Source organism: Carassius carassius, chromosome 5 (genome assembly GCF_963082965.1).
Source record: "Carassius carassius chromosome 5, fCarCar2.1, whole genome shotgun sequence".
In the NCBI taxonomy this organism is placed as follows: domain Eukaryota; kingdom Metazoa; phylum Chordata; class Actinopteri; order Cypriniformes; family Cyprinidae; genus Carassius; species Carassius carassius.
In genome coordinates, this window is record NC_081759.1 from 34375920 (window position 1) to 34393617 (window position 17698).

Sequence of the window (17698 nt, forward strand, 5' to 3'; positions counted from 1 at the left end):
TGGTGTTGTTGCTTGTATGTTAAAATACATACAAATAAGTTTTGGTGTATACAGACAATTTTGGTTGGGATGAATGTAGCCTATTTCATTAGTTAGTGAACCTCAAAGATATGTTTAATTCTTGAACAAATCCTTTTTAATGCGATCTTCAGTGAATCCGTTGAACCGGTTCACAAAACCGGACTGAATTATTCGTTCTGGAATCCTGGCTGAATTCTGCATAGCAAATAAATGCAGCAGAATAGAGAATGGTGTTTTGCCGTTTTAACTCACATACGAAACATATTTCGGCAAAGAAATTTAGGCTAAATAAACTGTGTAGCCTACGATTGCTTAATGCCAGTGCAATAAAAACATTTTAGATTATATCAACTGAATCATGGCTGTAAGCTGATATGAATAAATAAAAGTTGATCAGGGAGCACGTGATGACATAATTACGCAATGACGTAAAACAACAGCTGAACATAACAGCTTTTTAAACTGGTTCTTTGAAACGAACATTTCAAAAGAATCGTTTGGCCGAAATGAGTCAGACCTCTCATCACTAGAACAGATGTATGTTCTAGTGTGTGATATTAATGTATGTAGGCTATACTGCCATCTTGTGGATAACGGTCCATTTAGGGGAACAAAACTGTAAATTAATCCAGAAATGCTAATTAGACTTCACTGGTGGGATAGCAGATGTTTCCTGAGAAGCATGATTTTCCACTTGCCTTATTTGTTTAATAATAAATATTAGAATGGTTTCTAAAAGGCCTGATGATTGAAAACAAAATATATAAAAAGTAAATAAATAATACATATCCCATTATATACATGACAGCAGTCACAGTCTCCCTCTCTCTCCTGGATTTAGGCTCCTCCCCATAGTCCTACTTCCAAGATCATTAGTCTCACCCTCTGCACTGTATCCTCACGCACTTCTATCCTCATGCACTTCCCTGGTTGAAGGAAGGAGGGAAGGTTATTTCAGAAATGTTCAATTACAGGCAACTCTCTCATTAATGGATTAACTCCTGAAGTCTTCGGATATTAAACTCTCTGCAAATGCACCCAAAGAACAGATGCTTGATCAAAAGCCTTTATTTTTCAGGTTGCAGCCAGGGTAATAAGGACATCCCAGAAGATGGTAAACCAGACGGAAGGTTATGTCTCAGAGCTAATAACTCGCTCCACGACTGCTTGTCTGCTTTTCATTTTTGTGCTCTCCACCTTTCTAGGGAATGCTCTGGTGTGCACCGCAGTGGTACGGTTTCGTCATCTGCGCTCCAAAGTGGCGTACGTGTTTGTAGTGTCTTTGGCCGTCTCCGATCTCTTAGTTGCCTCTCTTGTAATGCCATGGAAGGCAGCTGCAGAGATTGTGGGTTTCTGGCCATTCGGCAGTTTCTGTGAAGTATGGATAGCCTTTGACATCATGTGCTCTACCGCCTCCATTCTTAACCTGTGCATCATAAGTGTGGATCGTTACTGGGCTATTGCTATCCCACTGAGCTACGAGCAGAAAATGACAAGAAGAGTGGCATATGTCATGATTGGAGTGGCATGGGCACTCTCAGTTCTGATCTCATTCATTCCTGTGCAGCTGAGTTGGCATAAGAGTCTCCGCCATAAAGAAGACCTGGGAGAAATGGCTGAGAAATGCGATGCCAGTTTAAACCGCACTTATGCCATCACTTCATCTCTAATCAGCTTCTACATCCCTGTCTCCATAATGATTGTCACTTACACTCGCATCTTCCTCATAGCGCAAAAGCAGATCCGAAGGATATCAATGCAAGAGTGCACCATTAAGCATGTTCAGTCCTGCCAGAGCTGCAGTAAAGCACCTGAAGAGAAGTTAAAAAGCTCATTTAAGAGGGAAACCAAAGTCCTGAAAACCCTGTCGATGATCATGGGTGTGTTCGTCTGCTGTTGGCTCCCTTTCTTCATTCTCAACTGCATGGTGCCGTTTTGTGACCCTGGCCTCCACAACGCCGGGCAGATCCCATGTGTCAATAAGACAACTTTCGATGTGTTTGTGTGGTGTGGGTGGGCGAACTCTACCTTGAATCCTGTTGTTTATGCATTTAATGCAGAATTCCGCAAAGCGTTCTCAAGCCTCTTGGGATGCGGGAAGCTGTGCTCTCGGAATACGGTTCAAACGGTTGACTTCAGTAATGAGCTGGTGTCTTACCATCGTGACTCCACAAACCTTCGAGATGCTCACCTCTTTGGTCACCCCTGTCTGCATCCGCACGCTGTCAGGGAGGAAAGTGATAAAGACGTGCACTTTGATACAGTGTCACAGATGGCTGAAGTCCCTTATGAGGCTGAATGCAACTTTGTATATGGGGAAAGGCCTCCTATGATAAGGCATGGAGAAACAGAACTATCATTGGATAAAATCCTACCATTTACAAAAGATGAGTTAGTGTCTCTTGTGGCTCATAATGAAAGCGAATCTCCAAGTATCTCTGGAATATTGTAATCTGTAAATATGCGGTGTGTTTTTAAAATAATTTACTTTTGTGTATTAAACTAAGAATATGAGTAATTAAAATGGCTCAGACAAGTTTTTGAGTGCTGTATCTATACTCTGCTCATGAAACTCACTGTGAGGTATCTATAGAAAGATTCTATAAAGAGCTTTACGTATAATGCTCATGATGCAGTATCAATTCATTTCTACATGAATAATGTGCAGTCTTTTTCAGTTAAATGTGTTAATGGAGGAAATAATAATAATCATATGATATGTCTGTCAGCTTGAAGATTTGACTGAAAATTATAAACACCTGACTTAGAAATGTCCTATATTCACTGTCAGTGCACAAAATGCACTGACAGACTGACAGGTTGTTTTTGTTTTCCCCCCCTTTTATTTCTGAGCATGGCATATGAGATCAAATGAAAATATGAGATCAAGTGATTTTATGCAATTATTCTGAGAATTGACAATCTTTACTTATCAGTCTGTCATAACAGTCACCTTTTGTCTGAAAAAAAGATTCTGTTCATTGAATGGATTTGTTCACTTTAAGTTCAATTATTCAAGCTAATGCAAGTGAAAATGAAAAGTCATGTTTCTTTTAAAATCATGTTTCCGTCAATTTTTTTACACACACACAACACACACCAAAGGTCAACCCAAAATATTGAATGACTTTTAATAAGAAAATAAATTTCTCCTTAATTTAAAGACATTAAAATTTACACTAATGTACCTTCTCTTAAGCAGATAAAGAAAACAAATGAGCACTCATCTTCTGATAGCATATTTGTTTTTATTGGGAGTTTTGTACTAAAACAGGTTTGGACAAAATATAGGTTTATGAGTAAATGTTAAGAACAGTAGTATACAAAAAAAAAAAAACATAGGAATGCATATTCCCTCTGGTAGCAAATTTCAACAAACCATTAACAATTTATAAATTAGATGTTTGTTCTGTATTGCTGTATTTACAGGAAAGTCTAGTATAATCCAGTACAAAATATAAATATAACCTGAATCATAGTGACATAGTGATAAAACGCACTCATCCTGTTAAGTCACATAAAAACTTTAAACAAAATTTACTTATGTTAATGTATGCACATTTTGGACACTTCTCAACCAACGAACTCTTCTGTCTAATCTGTGAAGGATTGAAAATCTACACCAAGTAATCGGCTTTGTGCAACAGGTACAGAGGTAGAGACTGTCACGTGTTTATACAAACCGATCTTGATAAAAGTCTTTCAATGCAATATTTGTGCTGCTCGTTCGCGCTGGTGATATTTAGAAGCAGTAAGACTCCATACAAGACAGCTCAAAAAGTGTCACATCCCACCCAAAAACCATTTTCTCAGTCTCAAAAAGGCATAAGCCTTCTTACATGCATTAGGAATATTTGCACTTCTGTGAAGATGGGGTGGCTCTTATAAGAGCCTTTGGTTTATGGAGTAAAGTCTGGCAGTTTACTTCTTCTTAGCAGCCGTCTTCTTCGCTTTGGCAGCCTTGGGCTTTGCGGCTTTAGCCTTCACTGTTTTAGGCTTCACTGCTTTGACCTTCTTAGGACTCTTTGCAACTTTCTTCACTGCCGGTTTCTTCACTTTCTTGGGGCTTTTGACGGCTTTCTTGGGCGCAGCCGCTTTCTTTACTTTCTTAGGAGACTTCTTCGGGGCAGGTTTCTTTACTGCTGCCTTCTTGGGCTTCGCCGCCTTGGCCGCCGCCTTCTTCACGGCTGGTTTCTTCGGTTTCGCCACAACTTTCTTGACGGGCTTCTTGGCGGCTGTTTTCTTGCTCACCTTGAAAGATCCGGACGCTCCGGTGCCTTTAGTTTGAACAAGCGCCCCCTTTTTCACCAGAGATTTCAAAGCAATCTTGACGCGAGAGTTGTTTTTCTCAACGTCATATCCACCACCTGCCAAAGCCTTCTTCAGAGCCGCCAGGGAAACTCCTTTGCGCTCGTTGGAAGCGGCGACCGTCTTCAAGATAAGGTCGGACACGCTTGGTCCAGGCTTCTTCGCCTTTGCCGCCTTCTTCTTCGGGGCTTTAGCCGGAGCAGCCGCGGGAGCAGGAGCAGTTTCTGCCATAGTTTCAGTAAACTTGGAAACGACGTCGCGTAGTACAGAGCTGTCAAACAAACAATGTTTACATCCAGCTCAGGGCGGGATTTAAACGGGAGATGAGAACCATATAGACTCAACCTCCTCACCCGACGCTCTAGACAGGACAGAGTCGTTCGTAGATGTGTTTTCTGATCTTGAAAAACACAAGGTTTCCTGCAATAGAGAACGATGGATTTTAGACTTTAAACAACGTACTGATAGCTGAGTCTTTCCTTTTTGTGGGCAGCTTGTGTTTTGTGCAAAACATCGCTTGGTTTATTGTAAAATAATAAAAACGCGTACAAATTTGGTGTGAGTCGCAGCGGGAAATATCGCACTTCCTCTGTTCTTTTGTAGATTATATATTAAAATTCGAAAAGCACAATTAAAATGATGGACATTTTGCATAGAGAAGACCCTAATCTATACATATGCGGTGGTTTTAGACTAAGAAAGCTCAAGGAATAAAAAACTGACACGTTTTTCTTTAGTGAAGGTAACACAGATCCGCGCTGTCGCCATTTCAGCCTCCCCTAATCTCATGGCGATTCTTTCGACAATGATCTATTAATAATCATATCTGTACATCCAGTACATGATTTTAGTAACTTATATATAAGCAACTTTGCCAACATTAAACATATAAAGACGTTGCATGTTAGTAATAAAACGGGTGCTTGTGTTGTCTAAAGGGAAAGTGTTCTCCTCAGTCGAGGAGTGCCATAACAGGAGGAAGCTATTTTAGTTTATAATGTTGTATTGATGAATTTATGGCCATTTTTGCAACATTTTAATATGTACAAACACCTAACTATTCTTATAATTAGATTAAGTGGTTGTAAAAGGCCACTCAGCCACATTTATCCGAACTGGCTTAATAACGTCGAGGATTTTATCCACATTCCTTCATTGTCCCGCGGAGAACAACTGCTGCACGCAATTTATCGACATTGAATAATAAAACTATTGCTTTTATCTGTCACACGTAGGCCTATTAAATATTTCATAAATTCGTGTGACAGAATCTTCACTCTTGTTTTAGGCGAAAAGTGAAGATTGCGTTTTGTACGTAGGCCTAGCCTACTTCTTTAACATCTGATCACTATAGCATACCTGGAAGCTTGTGGACTAGTGACTAAATTTTTTAGTACGAAATATTAAACATCGCCTAGGGCACAAAAAGCTCATTTCTGTGATAAATACGACTTAATGGTTAACTTGCCGTAAAAACAAATTAAAATACGGATGGTGATCGGTAGCCGTTCCTTCGTTCATGCCAAGCGATTATTTTTGTCTGCTTTCTGTTACGTCTGCCTGCGAAAGAATGGAAGACTACTTAATGAGTTCGCTTAATAAAATTATGTTTTAATGAAATTTTTTTTGTTTTTTTTTTCTATAAGGCCTAGCAGTAGCCTAGCATTTGTGAATACGGTCAATCCGCTGTGTGTTGTGCCTAACAACGCCATTTAAAGCATGTTCACAATTTAGCAAGACTACACCTTGTTTGTGTATTGAAACCCACAAATTACAGGCCGGGACTTTCGATTATCCAAAATAAAGGACTCTTGTTGTGCTTAATCGATTTTGTTGTTTGAAATTTTATTAAACCATTTTACTAAGCAAATATGTTAAGCGCAATTTCTCCGCTTGAAGATAAAGTCCCGGACATTAACACATTGTTAAGCAACAAAATAACCATCCGCTATCGTCCGTCCTCTGTGTAGTGATATTGGATGATGTTGTAGAGTGTAACATGATAGGCAATATAAACCGATAAGCACAGAAAGGAACGGCACGCTTTATGATATCAGACACCATTTTAGAACGCAGAAACTCTTTATGGTGCAATCGTTTTATGAAGGCAATAACAAAAACAAGTCACTCGAGATTGTTCCATGTGACAAACTCTTTAGCAATCAATATTAACAATACGGCACAACTTCTAGTGCCTTATTGCTTATTTATGATTAAGAACATATTAATTCTTATTATTAAGAATCAATTTCTTATTACTCAACACTAATTATAATTAGTAGTTTTTATAATTAGTAATTATGAATAGTACTTTAAGTAAATTTATAAGTAAATATAGAAATAGCAGAAGGTCTACTGATATATTTCACAAATTAATTCATGATCTAATCATAAAGTCTGATACTAGAACAAGTACTAATTCATGTATGAATGACATAATTATTACATGACCATAAACGGCTTGCTTTTGTTTTGCTCTATTTTAATACTTGAGTAGTGATGTAATTAAAACAAGACATGGTGTGTTGTGGGAACAAACTGTATAAAATGAAAGAATGCTTTAATATGGATTAATTTGCTCTTTCAATTGAACCTTTGGGCGGCTCTTAAAAGAGCCTTTTTTGTTTAGAAAATCCGGTCCAGGTGAAATTTAACCGCCAAACCCATACAGCGTACGGCCTTGGCGCTTCAGAGCGTACACTACGTCCATAGCAGTCACAGTCTTGCGCTTGGCGTGCTCGGTGTAGGTCACAGCGTCGCGAATGACATTTTCAAGAAACACTTTTAATACACCTCGCGTCTCTTCATAGATCAGACCAGAAATACGTTTCACACCACCACGACGCGCTAAACGGCGAATAGCTGGCTTTGTGATTCCTTGAATGTTATCTCTCAAAACTTTGCGGTGACGTTTTGCACCACCTTTCCCAAGCCCCTTACCGCCTTTTCCTCGACCAGACATGATCGCTAAAAGAAAACTCAAAGAATGCGAATAGACCCGAAATGGGAAGGCCTTTGGTGGAAGTCTGACATTAATATCCTTCAAGCGGACCTAGTTGAAACCATACTTGTCGCAACCCCCACCCCTCTCCCCCGCGGGCGGGGCTGATGTAACAATGCAGAACAATTATGAAATATTTCCTTTGAGCGTCATTTTTAAATATTTAATTATAGATAATGGAATCGAAGAAAGATAGAACAAATATAAACCTATCAATTGCGCTATTCCTTATGTTGTGGTATTCGTGTGGTATTTAAGTAATTAGGATTGACCTGCTTATGTCTTATTATGGTTGTTTGTGACTTTACAGTTTTCTAAAAACTTAAATGATATTACTTTTGGGACCTAATTCAGTGCGGATTTGCACTACATTTGTTTAACTGCGTAAATTCTAACAAGCAAAGAATAACTGACTTAGAGCCAAGATATGTAAATTTCATACACCTCAGCAGAGTGTTTTGATTTGGTGCGAGATAGCCTCGATTTCTATTGGTTATTCGCTGATGACGACGCATGGTGATTTGAATGCCCTTCCCAGTAGTGTTGCCAAGTCCGCGGTTTCCCGCGGGTTGTTCTTCATGTCAGTGGGTTTAGGCGACCCCAATAACCTGATATTTAGCCCCTTAATGTGATTTTTACCAAGGGAACCCCACCAAAAACGTGTATTTTATTTATTTATTTTTTTACCGGGGAATCCCCCTCGAACCGTGATTGGGCTAGTTTGGAGTAGCAATTGGGCGGGTTTTGGCAACCCTGTTCCCAGCCAGTTTGAACCGGTTTAACGAACAAAGAGGAAATACTTTCTTCTCTGGTCTAACTTCATTCAAAGAGGCAAAGAGCTTGTTTAATTAAATTATTTTAATCATTTATTATAGAAGTCTTCTCAAATAATAAATAAGCACAAACCACCGACAGTCAAGCAGTGATTTTTACATCCGATAATTTGTCTTATGCTTTACAACAACAGCAATCAAATCAAACATAAAACATATAATAAAGAGAAAATTTGCATGTAATTAGGAACAGGAAAGACGAACTGTTGTTACATCGGGGGACTTTGATTCCATTGAAGAGTGCAGATCAGTCAGAATAGACATAATATTTAGCTTTCAGCAATTTCAGCTTTAGCACATCAGCTTCCATCATACCCCAGTGGCTGAAAATGAGAACAAAATAACAATTGATTTTTTTTTTAAACAAATATCTCTTTGTATACTTTATTGACTACTACTTTATGAAAACAATGAGGTTTGTACTAAACCAAGATAATTAGCATTACTTTGTCACAATATTATGCACCCCAAACTCAAGATATCATGAAATCCTTTGTCTTTTACCTGGTAAACTCCCTCTTCATAGCCTGGCTCAGGACGCTGCCATGTCTGATTGGATAAGATTTTCAAAACAACCAATCCAAATGCTACAATGATGACTCCCAATGCATTTGCAGTTATTGCCTCTGGTGGTAATGCAGAATAAGGCAGCGTCCCATTGGTGATTCCTTTTCTGAGGAAAGAACCAATGAAACAACAACACATTTGCTGTGACATTACACTAAATCTTATTTCGAGTTCTACATTTATGAGTATGTGTTTTTTAACCCTCGTCTTTCTACCTCATACTTCAAAACTTAAAACATATTGATTAGAGCATAATTATCAGGTCTAGTCACCACAGCACTGAAAGCTCCATAAAAATTAATAGCTATATATATGTTCTTCATGTCTTCAGTGCAATAGCGAATGCATACCACTCAGTTTATGTAGTGTGATCACTTACAGTGCAAAAAAAAGTTTTTCGTTGATCCCTGAGATGCAGGACACAATGCCTAGTACCAAGATGATTCCTCCCATCCAAACATGAGCTGGCTTTACAAGAGCACGAGCCGTCATTGGAGTACAAGGTAAGAGAAACGCGGTAAAACCCATGACCCACTAGAAAAGAATCAGAAAAAATAAATAAACAAAAAAAATAATTTAATTCTTGCATCACCGCTGTCATCCATCTACCATATGAAATATGTGAAACTACATTCTCAGTATCCAAAATGTTTGAAGGAACAGTTTCTTGATAATATTTGGGATACAAACAATGTAGTTCAACATATTCGTATGTTGATGGTTCATTGTTCATCCACTATTAAAATTTCTTACTTACAGAAACAACTGTACTACTAACACTGTACTTGAACAACTTTCAACGTGATACGCACCTGTGCAGCAAAAAGTGCAGTGGTACAAATCCCCACCCAGCTGTGGAGGGAATAGAGATTCGCTGTGTGGTTTGCGTTGTGGTATTCGAACACTGCACAAAGCCCGATAACAGACAGAACAAAAGAAAGGAGCAGAAGCCCAGCATGTAACAGCTTCCATGGGAGCTTATTGTGACCCCACGTAAGAGGAATACGGTACACTATAGCCGCTGGTTAACAGAGGAAAAAAGACACTGATGACAACTGTCATGTAAAATCAGTTTTAAACAAAAAAAATTGCGAAATTTCAATGTAACATGCAAAACTTAAATATAACAAAACAACCATACACTTTTTACAACATATTAACTTTGCAATGCTGTGTTATCATATTACAGCTACAGTAGCATGAAACACAAGCTATGACAATACTGAAATCAAGCCTACCATTCCCATAAAGCACCACCATGCCAATGACCATGAAGACTGGGTGCCAGTTAAACTGCTTGATTGAGCCGTCCCATGCAAATCCACCTCTATAGCTGTAATTCCAGTAAGCTACTAATGCCACACAGGTGATCCCCAACATCAGGCACAGCAGATAGGTCAGGTAAAATGTAACGATTCCTCTCATCCTGTGAGTGCTACAGAAACAATGCACATGAAAATCTTTAAGCTATTTAGCGTGAGAAATTAACTTTACCTGACAAAAAGACATTAATAGCCATTTTGTAATATTTGACTTACCTTATAAAATGTCTCAAATTCAAATAGTCTAGTGATTTTCAACTTTAATTTTAAACAGAACAACCGTTTTAGAAGAGCAGCACATCTGAATGTACAGTACCTTTATCTGATATCTTACAAATGTCAAACAGCCTCCTGACAGCGATTTTTGTTGATCTCAGTTCCTCTTTCCACGATTCCCCATTATGATTTCGATTTCACCTGCCAGCAGACCAGATGGCACACAAACAAAAGCAGAAATGAGGAACAGCAAAAAGGGACCAGCAATCATAACAATTATGTGTGCCATCAACATTACAAATACCGTACAAATAGAGAACTTTATAAATAGAGAACTGTTCAAATTACTTCCATGACGCAGGGAGACACTGTAACCACAATTATTTTCTAAAAATAAGTTGGTTTTAATGCATATGCGCACGGAGTGCTTATTTATTTTTAAAGCTGTGGGGTTTTACACTATTATTGTCGTTTGCAGCTTTAATTTTTTTTTCTTTCTGTGACGTAATGCCAGTATGTGGACACTCACAAACAGACGAAATTCCCTCGCAAACTACCTCAGTATTGCCTGTTAAAATAATAATATTGACCGTTAACACAAGATAATGTGATTTTACTTAATGTCATGCTAGAGACAAAACTAGTTTACAAACTTTAACGACGGACGAAGCTAACGATGTTTTTGAGAAAAGCAGCTCTACACTTGTCGACACAATTTCCTGTTTAAGCGCGAGGCAGCATGGGAACTGTAGTGAACAGAACCTAATTCGCGAATGAAAGCTTGAGTAATTAGTAGAGATCTGGCTTTAAACGGAAAATAAACTTTGCTGCGGGGTTAGTTAGTGGTTGTTCTGGAGCTAATTTCCCATAACCTTTACATAGGCTAGGTAAGACAAATGTCCCAGAAATGATGAATTCGGTATTATCACAAAGTTACAGTGCACACCACAAAAGCCCACACACATTAACATTCCAATGAATCTCCATAATGCAGAAAATGATCGACAAAAGCGTTTGAACCACGGCTAACATCCTGGAGTAAAACCCAGAATTGTTATTTAGTATCGTGTATTTTATTCTACATTGCTGTGGTTTGAAATTCTACTCTCTCTGATCAGTCTCATCCCCAGTTCAGGTGACCTCTGGTGGCGAGCTGGCTGAAATGCAGTTTTTAGATACTCAATTTTTAGAAACACCATAGAAACAGATGTTCGCTTTAGATTTAGAACGTTAGTGTAAATTCAAAATCATTAAATAAAAAACAAATATACAAATGAATTGCTTTTATTAGTTCACAAAATAATATGTAACATTTTATTCAAGATCATTATATGCATCACATTTTTTATACAAAACAGGAAATAATGCATTTAAACGTAGTAAGACTACACATTTCATAATATTAGGAGTCTTAAATATCTATTTTTATTATTATCCCAAACCCCCAAATGTAACTAACGTTTGTAAACGGCAGCATAGCATCTGGTCTAAAAAAAACTGCTCACACGATTGGCCAACATAATAAATATTATGTCAGTGAAACATTTTCCATTTTGGAATTGGAGAATAATACTGCATAAGGTAAGCCACGAACAAAATAAAATTCAAAAGAATACCTTTGCCCACTGAGAACACTAAGGTGTTGACAATATTTGCATGCTTCCAATCACTCATCTTCATATTTAAAGTAACCATTAATAATTGCCTTTGTAATGATATTTTCTGCAGACATCTTTTGGTCTAAATAGATCAATGCTTCAATTAGACTGTTGAAATCTGCCTTCAGTCCCTCCTTTTCCATCCAGATTTTTAACAGTTCATAAACTCTGTCTTCCGGAAAGAGAGACTCTGCACTTTTGATTGAATTATCACTCAGTCCAATGAACCTGAAAAACCTGCTATGATAGTGGACGTCCATTTCTTCAAAGAAATCAAAGCTTTTCTTCAATGATTCTTCTCCTGAAAAGTTGAGACAGAGTGAAAATGCAGCAACTCATATTTAGGAATGCTAATTTATGGAGAAGTTCACCCAAAAATGAAAGCTCCGTCTCGCCCTCAAGTTGTTCCAAACCTGTATGAGTTTCTTTCTGCTACTGCATAAAAACAGCTAATTAGAAGAATGATGGTAACCAAATAGTTGCCAGTAGCCATCGACTTCTATAGTATTTTTTATAGTACATTATGGAAGTCAATGGCAACTGTTTGGTTGCCAACATTCTTCAAAATATCTCCTTTTATGTTCAACAGAAGAAAGAAACTCACAGAGGTTTAGAACAATTTGAGGATAAGCAAATGACAGGCTTTTTAATTTGGGGTGAAGTCTCCCTATAAGTTCATATGAAAGTTCACAACATAAAACCATGCAAGAAAAAAAAAGGTAAGGCATTACCATTTAAAGGAACAAGTCTTCTTATTGGCTCTCTTTCCTAAAGGAGATGGAAGAATTTAACATCTTAAAGGCATAGTGAGACAGTTATAATAGAGATTATTCCAGGCCATTTTAACTAGGAGAAATTATGTTACACATTCAGAGCAATTTGAAGATGCTTTTAACCAAGACGACATTCAAAAGAACGACAAACCAACTGAACACAGATTTATACAAGAGGCTTATAACACGTTTCAATCAATTAACTGTAGTCTACCAAACATGCCCCATCTATGAACTAGTGTTAATACATAGTAATATGAACCATTCCAGATGTATTGTAGAGAAAAATCTTACTTTAGTATTGTATCCCTCATTCTGTTAAATATTTAAAACAGAACAAATAACAGTTGGGCAAAGGACATACATTCAGAATTTATAGTTTCTAAATCAAAATCAACATATGGTACTCATTATTAAAGCAACAATTATTTTCCTAGCCAGCACACAGATCACTTTTCAGTAAAGTGCATCAGGAGTTACAGGAGACATTAGGTCAGTCCAAAAGAGCTGAACCAAGACAAAAATTGATCACCAAAATCTACAGGAGCTTATCTCCTCAAGTGTGAAAAAAAATAAAATATTGCGACACATGAACACAGCATTTCAATTTCATGTTAAGAAAGCCTGAAAGTTAAAATACTTCAAAACTTGGAATGGAAGCAAGCTTTGTTATCTTGCCCCCACACATCACCCAGGGCAAAGTATTTAGGCTTAGGGGCAGAAAATTTAGCTTTTCAGACGGTTATGATAGCAGAAAGGGTGTTAAGACAAAGAAAGCTGCAACTCTCACCAAAGTGTGAGGCTGCAGGGTGGCAGAGCTTGGAGGCTGGTTAGTGTGGCAGAACTGGAGATCACTAGGCACAGTAGACATAACCAGGCTAATTTGTGAAGAGTTGGCAGTGTTGGGGAGGCTGTCCCCTAGTTCCTTATCTTTCTCAGTCTCCGCTGAAGCAGGAATGTCGGTACCCACCACATAGTTTTGCTCAAGGAACGGCTGGAACTGAGAGTCATCATCCATCTTAGAGTTGTGGGCATTCTGGCTCTCCTCTTTCACCTCCTCACTGTCACCCTGCAGGACAAGAAAGATGTCGACTGGTCGGTCACATACACAGTGTAGTTACATCCAAATGTATATGATTTTCTTTTTTAAAGCTGACAAATACTAGCAACATTTTGTTGACCTACCATACAGATCCTAACCATTTCCCTTGGACTTCTTGATGTTACTGTAATTGAAGAAGACTGTGTGATAAGCAATAAAGAAACAACTAAAATAAGTAAAAACATTGAAAGAACCAAGGAAAGATTTCAAGACATGCCTACCTGCTTTTTTACTTGATTTTGACTTTGTCCAGTACACGATACCCACAATGAATGCAAGCATTGCAATGAATGCCACAACTACAATGAGAGTCACTGCAGGACAAATAAGATGCAATCACTATGTGAAACACTATGAAAACAATGTCTTTATACACAACTCAAAATAAAATGTTGGGATTAAGGACTCTGTGAACAATTACAATATTCTTAACTTGTGCAAACACTACATTTGATCAGCTGTAATCATCTAGTACTGTATGTACAGCATAAAGTTAATTTCATTGGGTTATAGGTTAGGAAGGGGTTTCTACTACCTGATTTAGAGTTGCCCGAAGAGCTTCTCTTTCTACAAACGGTGTTGGATGTGTCTGTACAGCTTTTTTCAACCTCTTCATCCTCTCTGCATCTGGTTGTAACAAAAGAAATGATCTTGAGTTCACCTAAAAATTAAAAACTGGTCACTAACTACTCACCCTCATGTTGTTCCGAACAGTTTACTCATCTTTGAAACGCAAAGAAAGATATTTTTAATGAAACCTGAGAAAATGTCTGTTCTTCCATTAAAGTCTTTTGCATTTTAAAAACTTCCTAAGACATCATAAAATAAATCTATGTGAATCAGGCTGTTTAATTCAACTTTGTTCTGAAAAGACATGTTTGCTTTATTTGATGAACAGCTTTAACCTTTATTCACATTAAAACATTGATACATAAACACACATACATAATGAATCAAACACATACATAATAAATCATATATATATATATATATATATATATATATATATATATATATATATACACATTCATGGACAGCTAGTGATCCAGCTTGATTAACAGGACACATTTTTTACCAAAACCTAAGTGTAAATGAAATGGTACACTTACAACATACCTTCTGCATTTCTTGCACACCTCACATGCTTGGTCAGGTAAACAAAATGAACCCTGCTTGCACTTGCACTGCGTGTTCTGGGTATTTGTGCATTTCTCTTTGGTTTCCTGATCTGCAAAAGTAATGAAGTTGCAAAAATAGCATGCAAGTTAGAATTAAATATGGAAGTCAAACATTGGGTGAACCCAATATTGATTTGGCTTGCATAGCCTTAGAGGTTGTCTGTTATAAGGATTTGTGCAAAACTATGGGACAATATTGATTGTTTCCACATCACAAAATTACCTATACGGCACTTGGTGCATGATAAACACTTCCGCAGTCCATTGTCATGCTCAGTGTATTTGTCAAACTCACACGGCTCACACACTCCTTTTTCTGAAGGAGCAACACAAGCCTTTTTCACATATGTTCCTGCAAAAGATGAGATGGTAGAATGTGAATGCACATACAAGAAAACAGTGTCTAATCAGAATAAAAGGATTAAACCAAATTCTCGTCCACCAGCAGGGCAGTTCAGGCAGCAGATGTTATCATGTTCATACTCGAAGCCCTCTCTGCAGGAAACATCACGGCTTGATCTGTTCTTGATGGATCCTTGAGCCCAGGCCAGATCCAAGTGAATTTTTGCAGCATGAACGGCATTTAGTAACAACAAAATCTACACACAGAAGAAACATAAACAAAAGGTACATGCAACACGGATCTTCAATAATGACTGGCTTTTTGGTTAATAATTATGGTCTGGGACGAAGTGGTGTTGGATTTATACTGACACCTATTGGTATAAAGCTTTAATGTAAGTCTCCGGCATAAGTTCTTTATATTTGTTAGAAACTAAAGACTTGGTTTTTATTGGTCTATAATTGAAAGCTTTGCTTTTGTTTTATGAAGACATTTTCATATACCTTTTGTATAGAAATGTTTCGGAAATTATCCTCAGTATTAAAGTAAATTTAGACATGAACTGTACTATTATTTCTAGATAAATGTGATTGTATTGACATTTTATGTCAAAACTGTATCTATAATTGTCCGAATCTTATTTTTTTTATTATTATTATTATTTACACATTTATATAATTCTGTTAAATAAAATCAATGTCATTCTATGTTAAACAGTCTAAAGTGTAGGAGGATCTGTATCTGGAGAGAGATAGGGTTTCTCTAAATCTTGATCCAGAGATACTGGTCTTAACGTAATTTACAATTTAAATAATTTTCTAATTATTTAAAAGTTTAAGTTTTTTTTTATCGACAAGGATATGCAGTGCCATGTCGTTTATCGACTGCATCGACTAACTTAGTCCAAACACGTCTTAATTTAACGCGTCTTGAAGCAAACTTATTATTTCAACTTCCTCTATACGGACATATACTGAATAAAACAAATTAAATAAATGTCATATTCACTTACCACCAAACGTATGTATCTCATAGTAGTCAAACTATTGAGTCAATTTCTCCGGATAAACTGAAAGAAGCTCATGTCCCACTCCCATCCTACTGATAGCGCACCTCTGAGGCTTTAGCTGGTTAAAACTTCCGGTTTTATATCATGGAATTGAGCGCTTCTTTAAACCAGAACAAACAGCAAGCGAAGTTACGAATCCCACTATGGAGGAGGCCAAGCTTATGAGTATTAATTAGTTTCTGGTGACGTTGCTTTTATAAGTTGCGTAGCGGCGAGTCACGTGATGTAATTAATATTCATGAAGCCTTCGCTATAGTGGGATTAATAAATTCGCAAAACAACCTGTTGCCACATGAATCGCCTACAAGTTTCACTTTGTGTTAATTAACTACTTAAAATGTTTCAGTATTTTCTTTTTTATTTCTTGTGAGGTAACCAGGGCCATATAATCTTTCTCCGTGTAAACTTTGGTGTCAGTCAAATAACTGTGAGCTGAATCTCCAGCAGCCACGCGTCTGAATTTAGGATGTGTCACTCTCGCTTGCTCTCTGAACGCACACACAATCGTAAACATGATTATCAATTTCCGAAATGCAAGGGCTTTTCTGTCAGTTTGGCGCTATCTAGCAGACAGTTGACTGTGACAGTGCGATACTGTGAGTGATGATACAGTGTAAAACAGGAAACTGGCCGATACTCCGGTAATGCGCGCGGAAGAAGGTGGGACTCCTGTTTGTTTATTCATTTACCAAGTCTAAGGGGAATTTCACTATTTACCAAGTATAAGGGGAATTTCATACTGCTGCTTCAAAACGCAGCCAAAGGTCAACTCCTTGACTTCCAGCAAATACTATCCACCACGTGATCCATTCATTAGCTATATTAGATTACACTGATTTTCAACAGAGTTTTAATTGTTTGTTTTCTAGATAAAGTAAAATATTTGTATGGTCTGTTGTAAGGCATTACTGTGGCTCACTGAAAGCATCTTTCTCTCGTTCTTTGCCTTCAACAAATCTAGTCACTACATTGTGTTGTTGCTTCCTGGCAGCTGATTTAGTTTAATTTCCCCCATCCTTTTTAGCTAGAGAAGCCAGACAGCCAATTATGTATACATTTACTGACAAAAGCACTTTTCTGTAATGTAATTGTCTGCATATGGCAATACCTGGTTGTATAATTTTAGAAATTGGATTTATTAAGATGTATTTTTGATTCAGATTTCTGAATGTCGTTCTAAGAATTGATTGAGCATTAATAACAAACAGTCATTTTGGTTACCATGGTTATGAGGGCTGAATCGTTAGTCACTCATGTGTCCTTTGATAAGAAAGTTGTGAAGGAGGGGGGGCTGTTTGAGATAAGAC

At 37.5% G+C, this 17698-nt stretch overlaps 5 protein-coding genes across 6 annotated transcripts; 1 reads left to right on the top strand and 4 right to left on the bottom strand.

Moving 5' to 3' along the window:
- The first annotated feature begins 936 nt into the window (after nt 1–936).
- drd7 (dopamine receptor D7) lies at nt 937–2486 on the top strand. The gene has a single exon (XM_059549215.1). The coding sequence runs from the start codon at nt 1133–1135 to the stop codon at nt 2471–2473; it is 1341 nt and encodes a 446-aa protein (XP_059405198.1). The 5' UTR covers nt 937–1132; the 3' UTR covers nt 2474–2486.
- Nucleotides 2487–3249: 763 nt separating this feature from the next.
- On the bottom strand, nt 3250–4624 carry LOC132141390 (histone H1-like). Its single transcript, XM_059550854.1, has one exon. It carries the CDS (start codon nt 4558–4560, stop codon nt 3943–3945), a length of 618 nt encoding a protein of 205 aa, XP_059406837.1. The 5' UTR covers nt 4561–4624; the 3' UTR covers nt 3250–3942.
- A 2355-nt stretch (nt 4625–6979) lies between these two features.
- On the bottom strand, nt 6980–7291 carry LOC132140511 (histone H4). The gene has a single exon (XM_059549283.1). It carries the CDS (start codon nt 7289–7291, stop codon nt 6980–6982), a length of 312 nt encoding a protein of 103 aa, XP_059405266.1.
- An 879-nt stretch (nt 7292–8170) lies between these two features.
- Nucleotides 8171–11089, bottom strand: LOC132140440 (lysosomal membrane ascorbate-dependent ferrireductase CYB561A3-like). The gene is made up of 6 exons (XM_059549216.1): nt 10269–11089; nt 9969–10165; nt 9543–9751; nt 9110–9264; nt 8668–8836; nt 8171–8486 (listed from the first exon to the last, which is right to left on the bottom strand). The coding sequence occupies exons 2-6, from the start codon at nt 10153–10155 to the stop codon at nt 8463–8465; spliced, it is 744 nt and encodes a 247-aa protein (XP_059405199.1). The 5' UTR covers nt 10156–10165; nt 10269–11089; the 3' UTR covers nt 8171–8462.
- A 447-nt stretch (nt 11090–11536) lies between these two features.
- hdr (hematopoietic death receptor) lies at nt 11537–16566 on the bottom strand. Of its 2 annotated transcripts, none has more exons than XM_059550856.1 (10): nt 16335–16566; nt 15422–15578; nt 15203–15331; nt 14918–15029; nt 14337–14428; nt 14023–14115; nt 13885–13925; nt 13670–13768; nt 12658–12694; nt 11537–12227 (listed from the first exon to the last, which is right to left on the bottom strand). In XM_059550856.1, exons 1-10 carry the CDS (start codon nt 16353–16355, stop codon nt 11935–11937), a joined length of 1074 nt encoding a protein of 357 aa, XP_059406839.1. In that variant the 5' UTR covers nt 16356–16566; the 3' UTR covers nt 11537–11934. The 2 variants fall into 2 exon arrangements, with proteins under 2 accessions (XP_059406839.1, XP_059406838.1); XM_059550855.1 differs by having other exon boundaries at nt 13490–13768.
- Between the last annotated feature and the right edge of the window lie 1132 nt (nt 16567–17698).

Coding starts and splice junctions, on each gene's coding strand:
- drd7 (XM_059549215.1), top strand. CDS start 1,133: ATGGTAAACCAGACGGAAGGTTATGTCTCAGAGCTAATAACTCGCTCC.
- LOC132140440 (XM_059549216.1), bottom strand. CDS start 10,155: ATGAGAGGAATCGTTACATTTTACCTGACCTATCTGCTGTGCCTGATG. Junction 9,752..9,968: donor GGTGGTGCTTTATGGGAATG/GTAGGCTTGATT, acceptor TCTGTTAACCAG/CGGCTATAGTGTACCGTATT. Junction 8,837..9,109: donor GAAAAACTTTTTTTTGCACT/GTAAGTGATCAC, acceptor TTCTTTCCTCAG/AAAAGGAATCACCAATGGGA.
- LOC132141390 (XM_059550854.1), bottom strand. CDS start 4,560: ATGGCAGAAACTGCTCCTGCTCCCGCGGCTGCTCCGGCTAAAGCCCCG.
- hdr (XM_059550855.1), bottom strand. CDS start 16,355: ATGAGATACATACGTTTGGTG. Junction 14,116..14,336: donor TTCGGGCAACTCTAAATCAG/GTAGTAGAAACC, acceptor TTTGTCCTGCAG/TGACTCTCATTGTAGTTGTG. Junction 12,228..12,657: donor AAGACTTGTTCCTTTAAATG/GTAATGCCTTAC, acceptor TCAACTTTTCAG/GAGAAGAATCATTGAAGAAA.
- LOC132140511 (XM_059549283.1), bottom strand. CDS start 7,291: ATGTCTGGTCGAGGAAAAGGCGGTAAGGGGCTTGGGAAAGGTGGTGCA.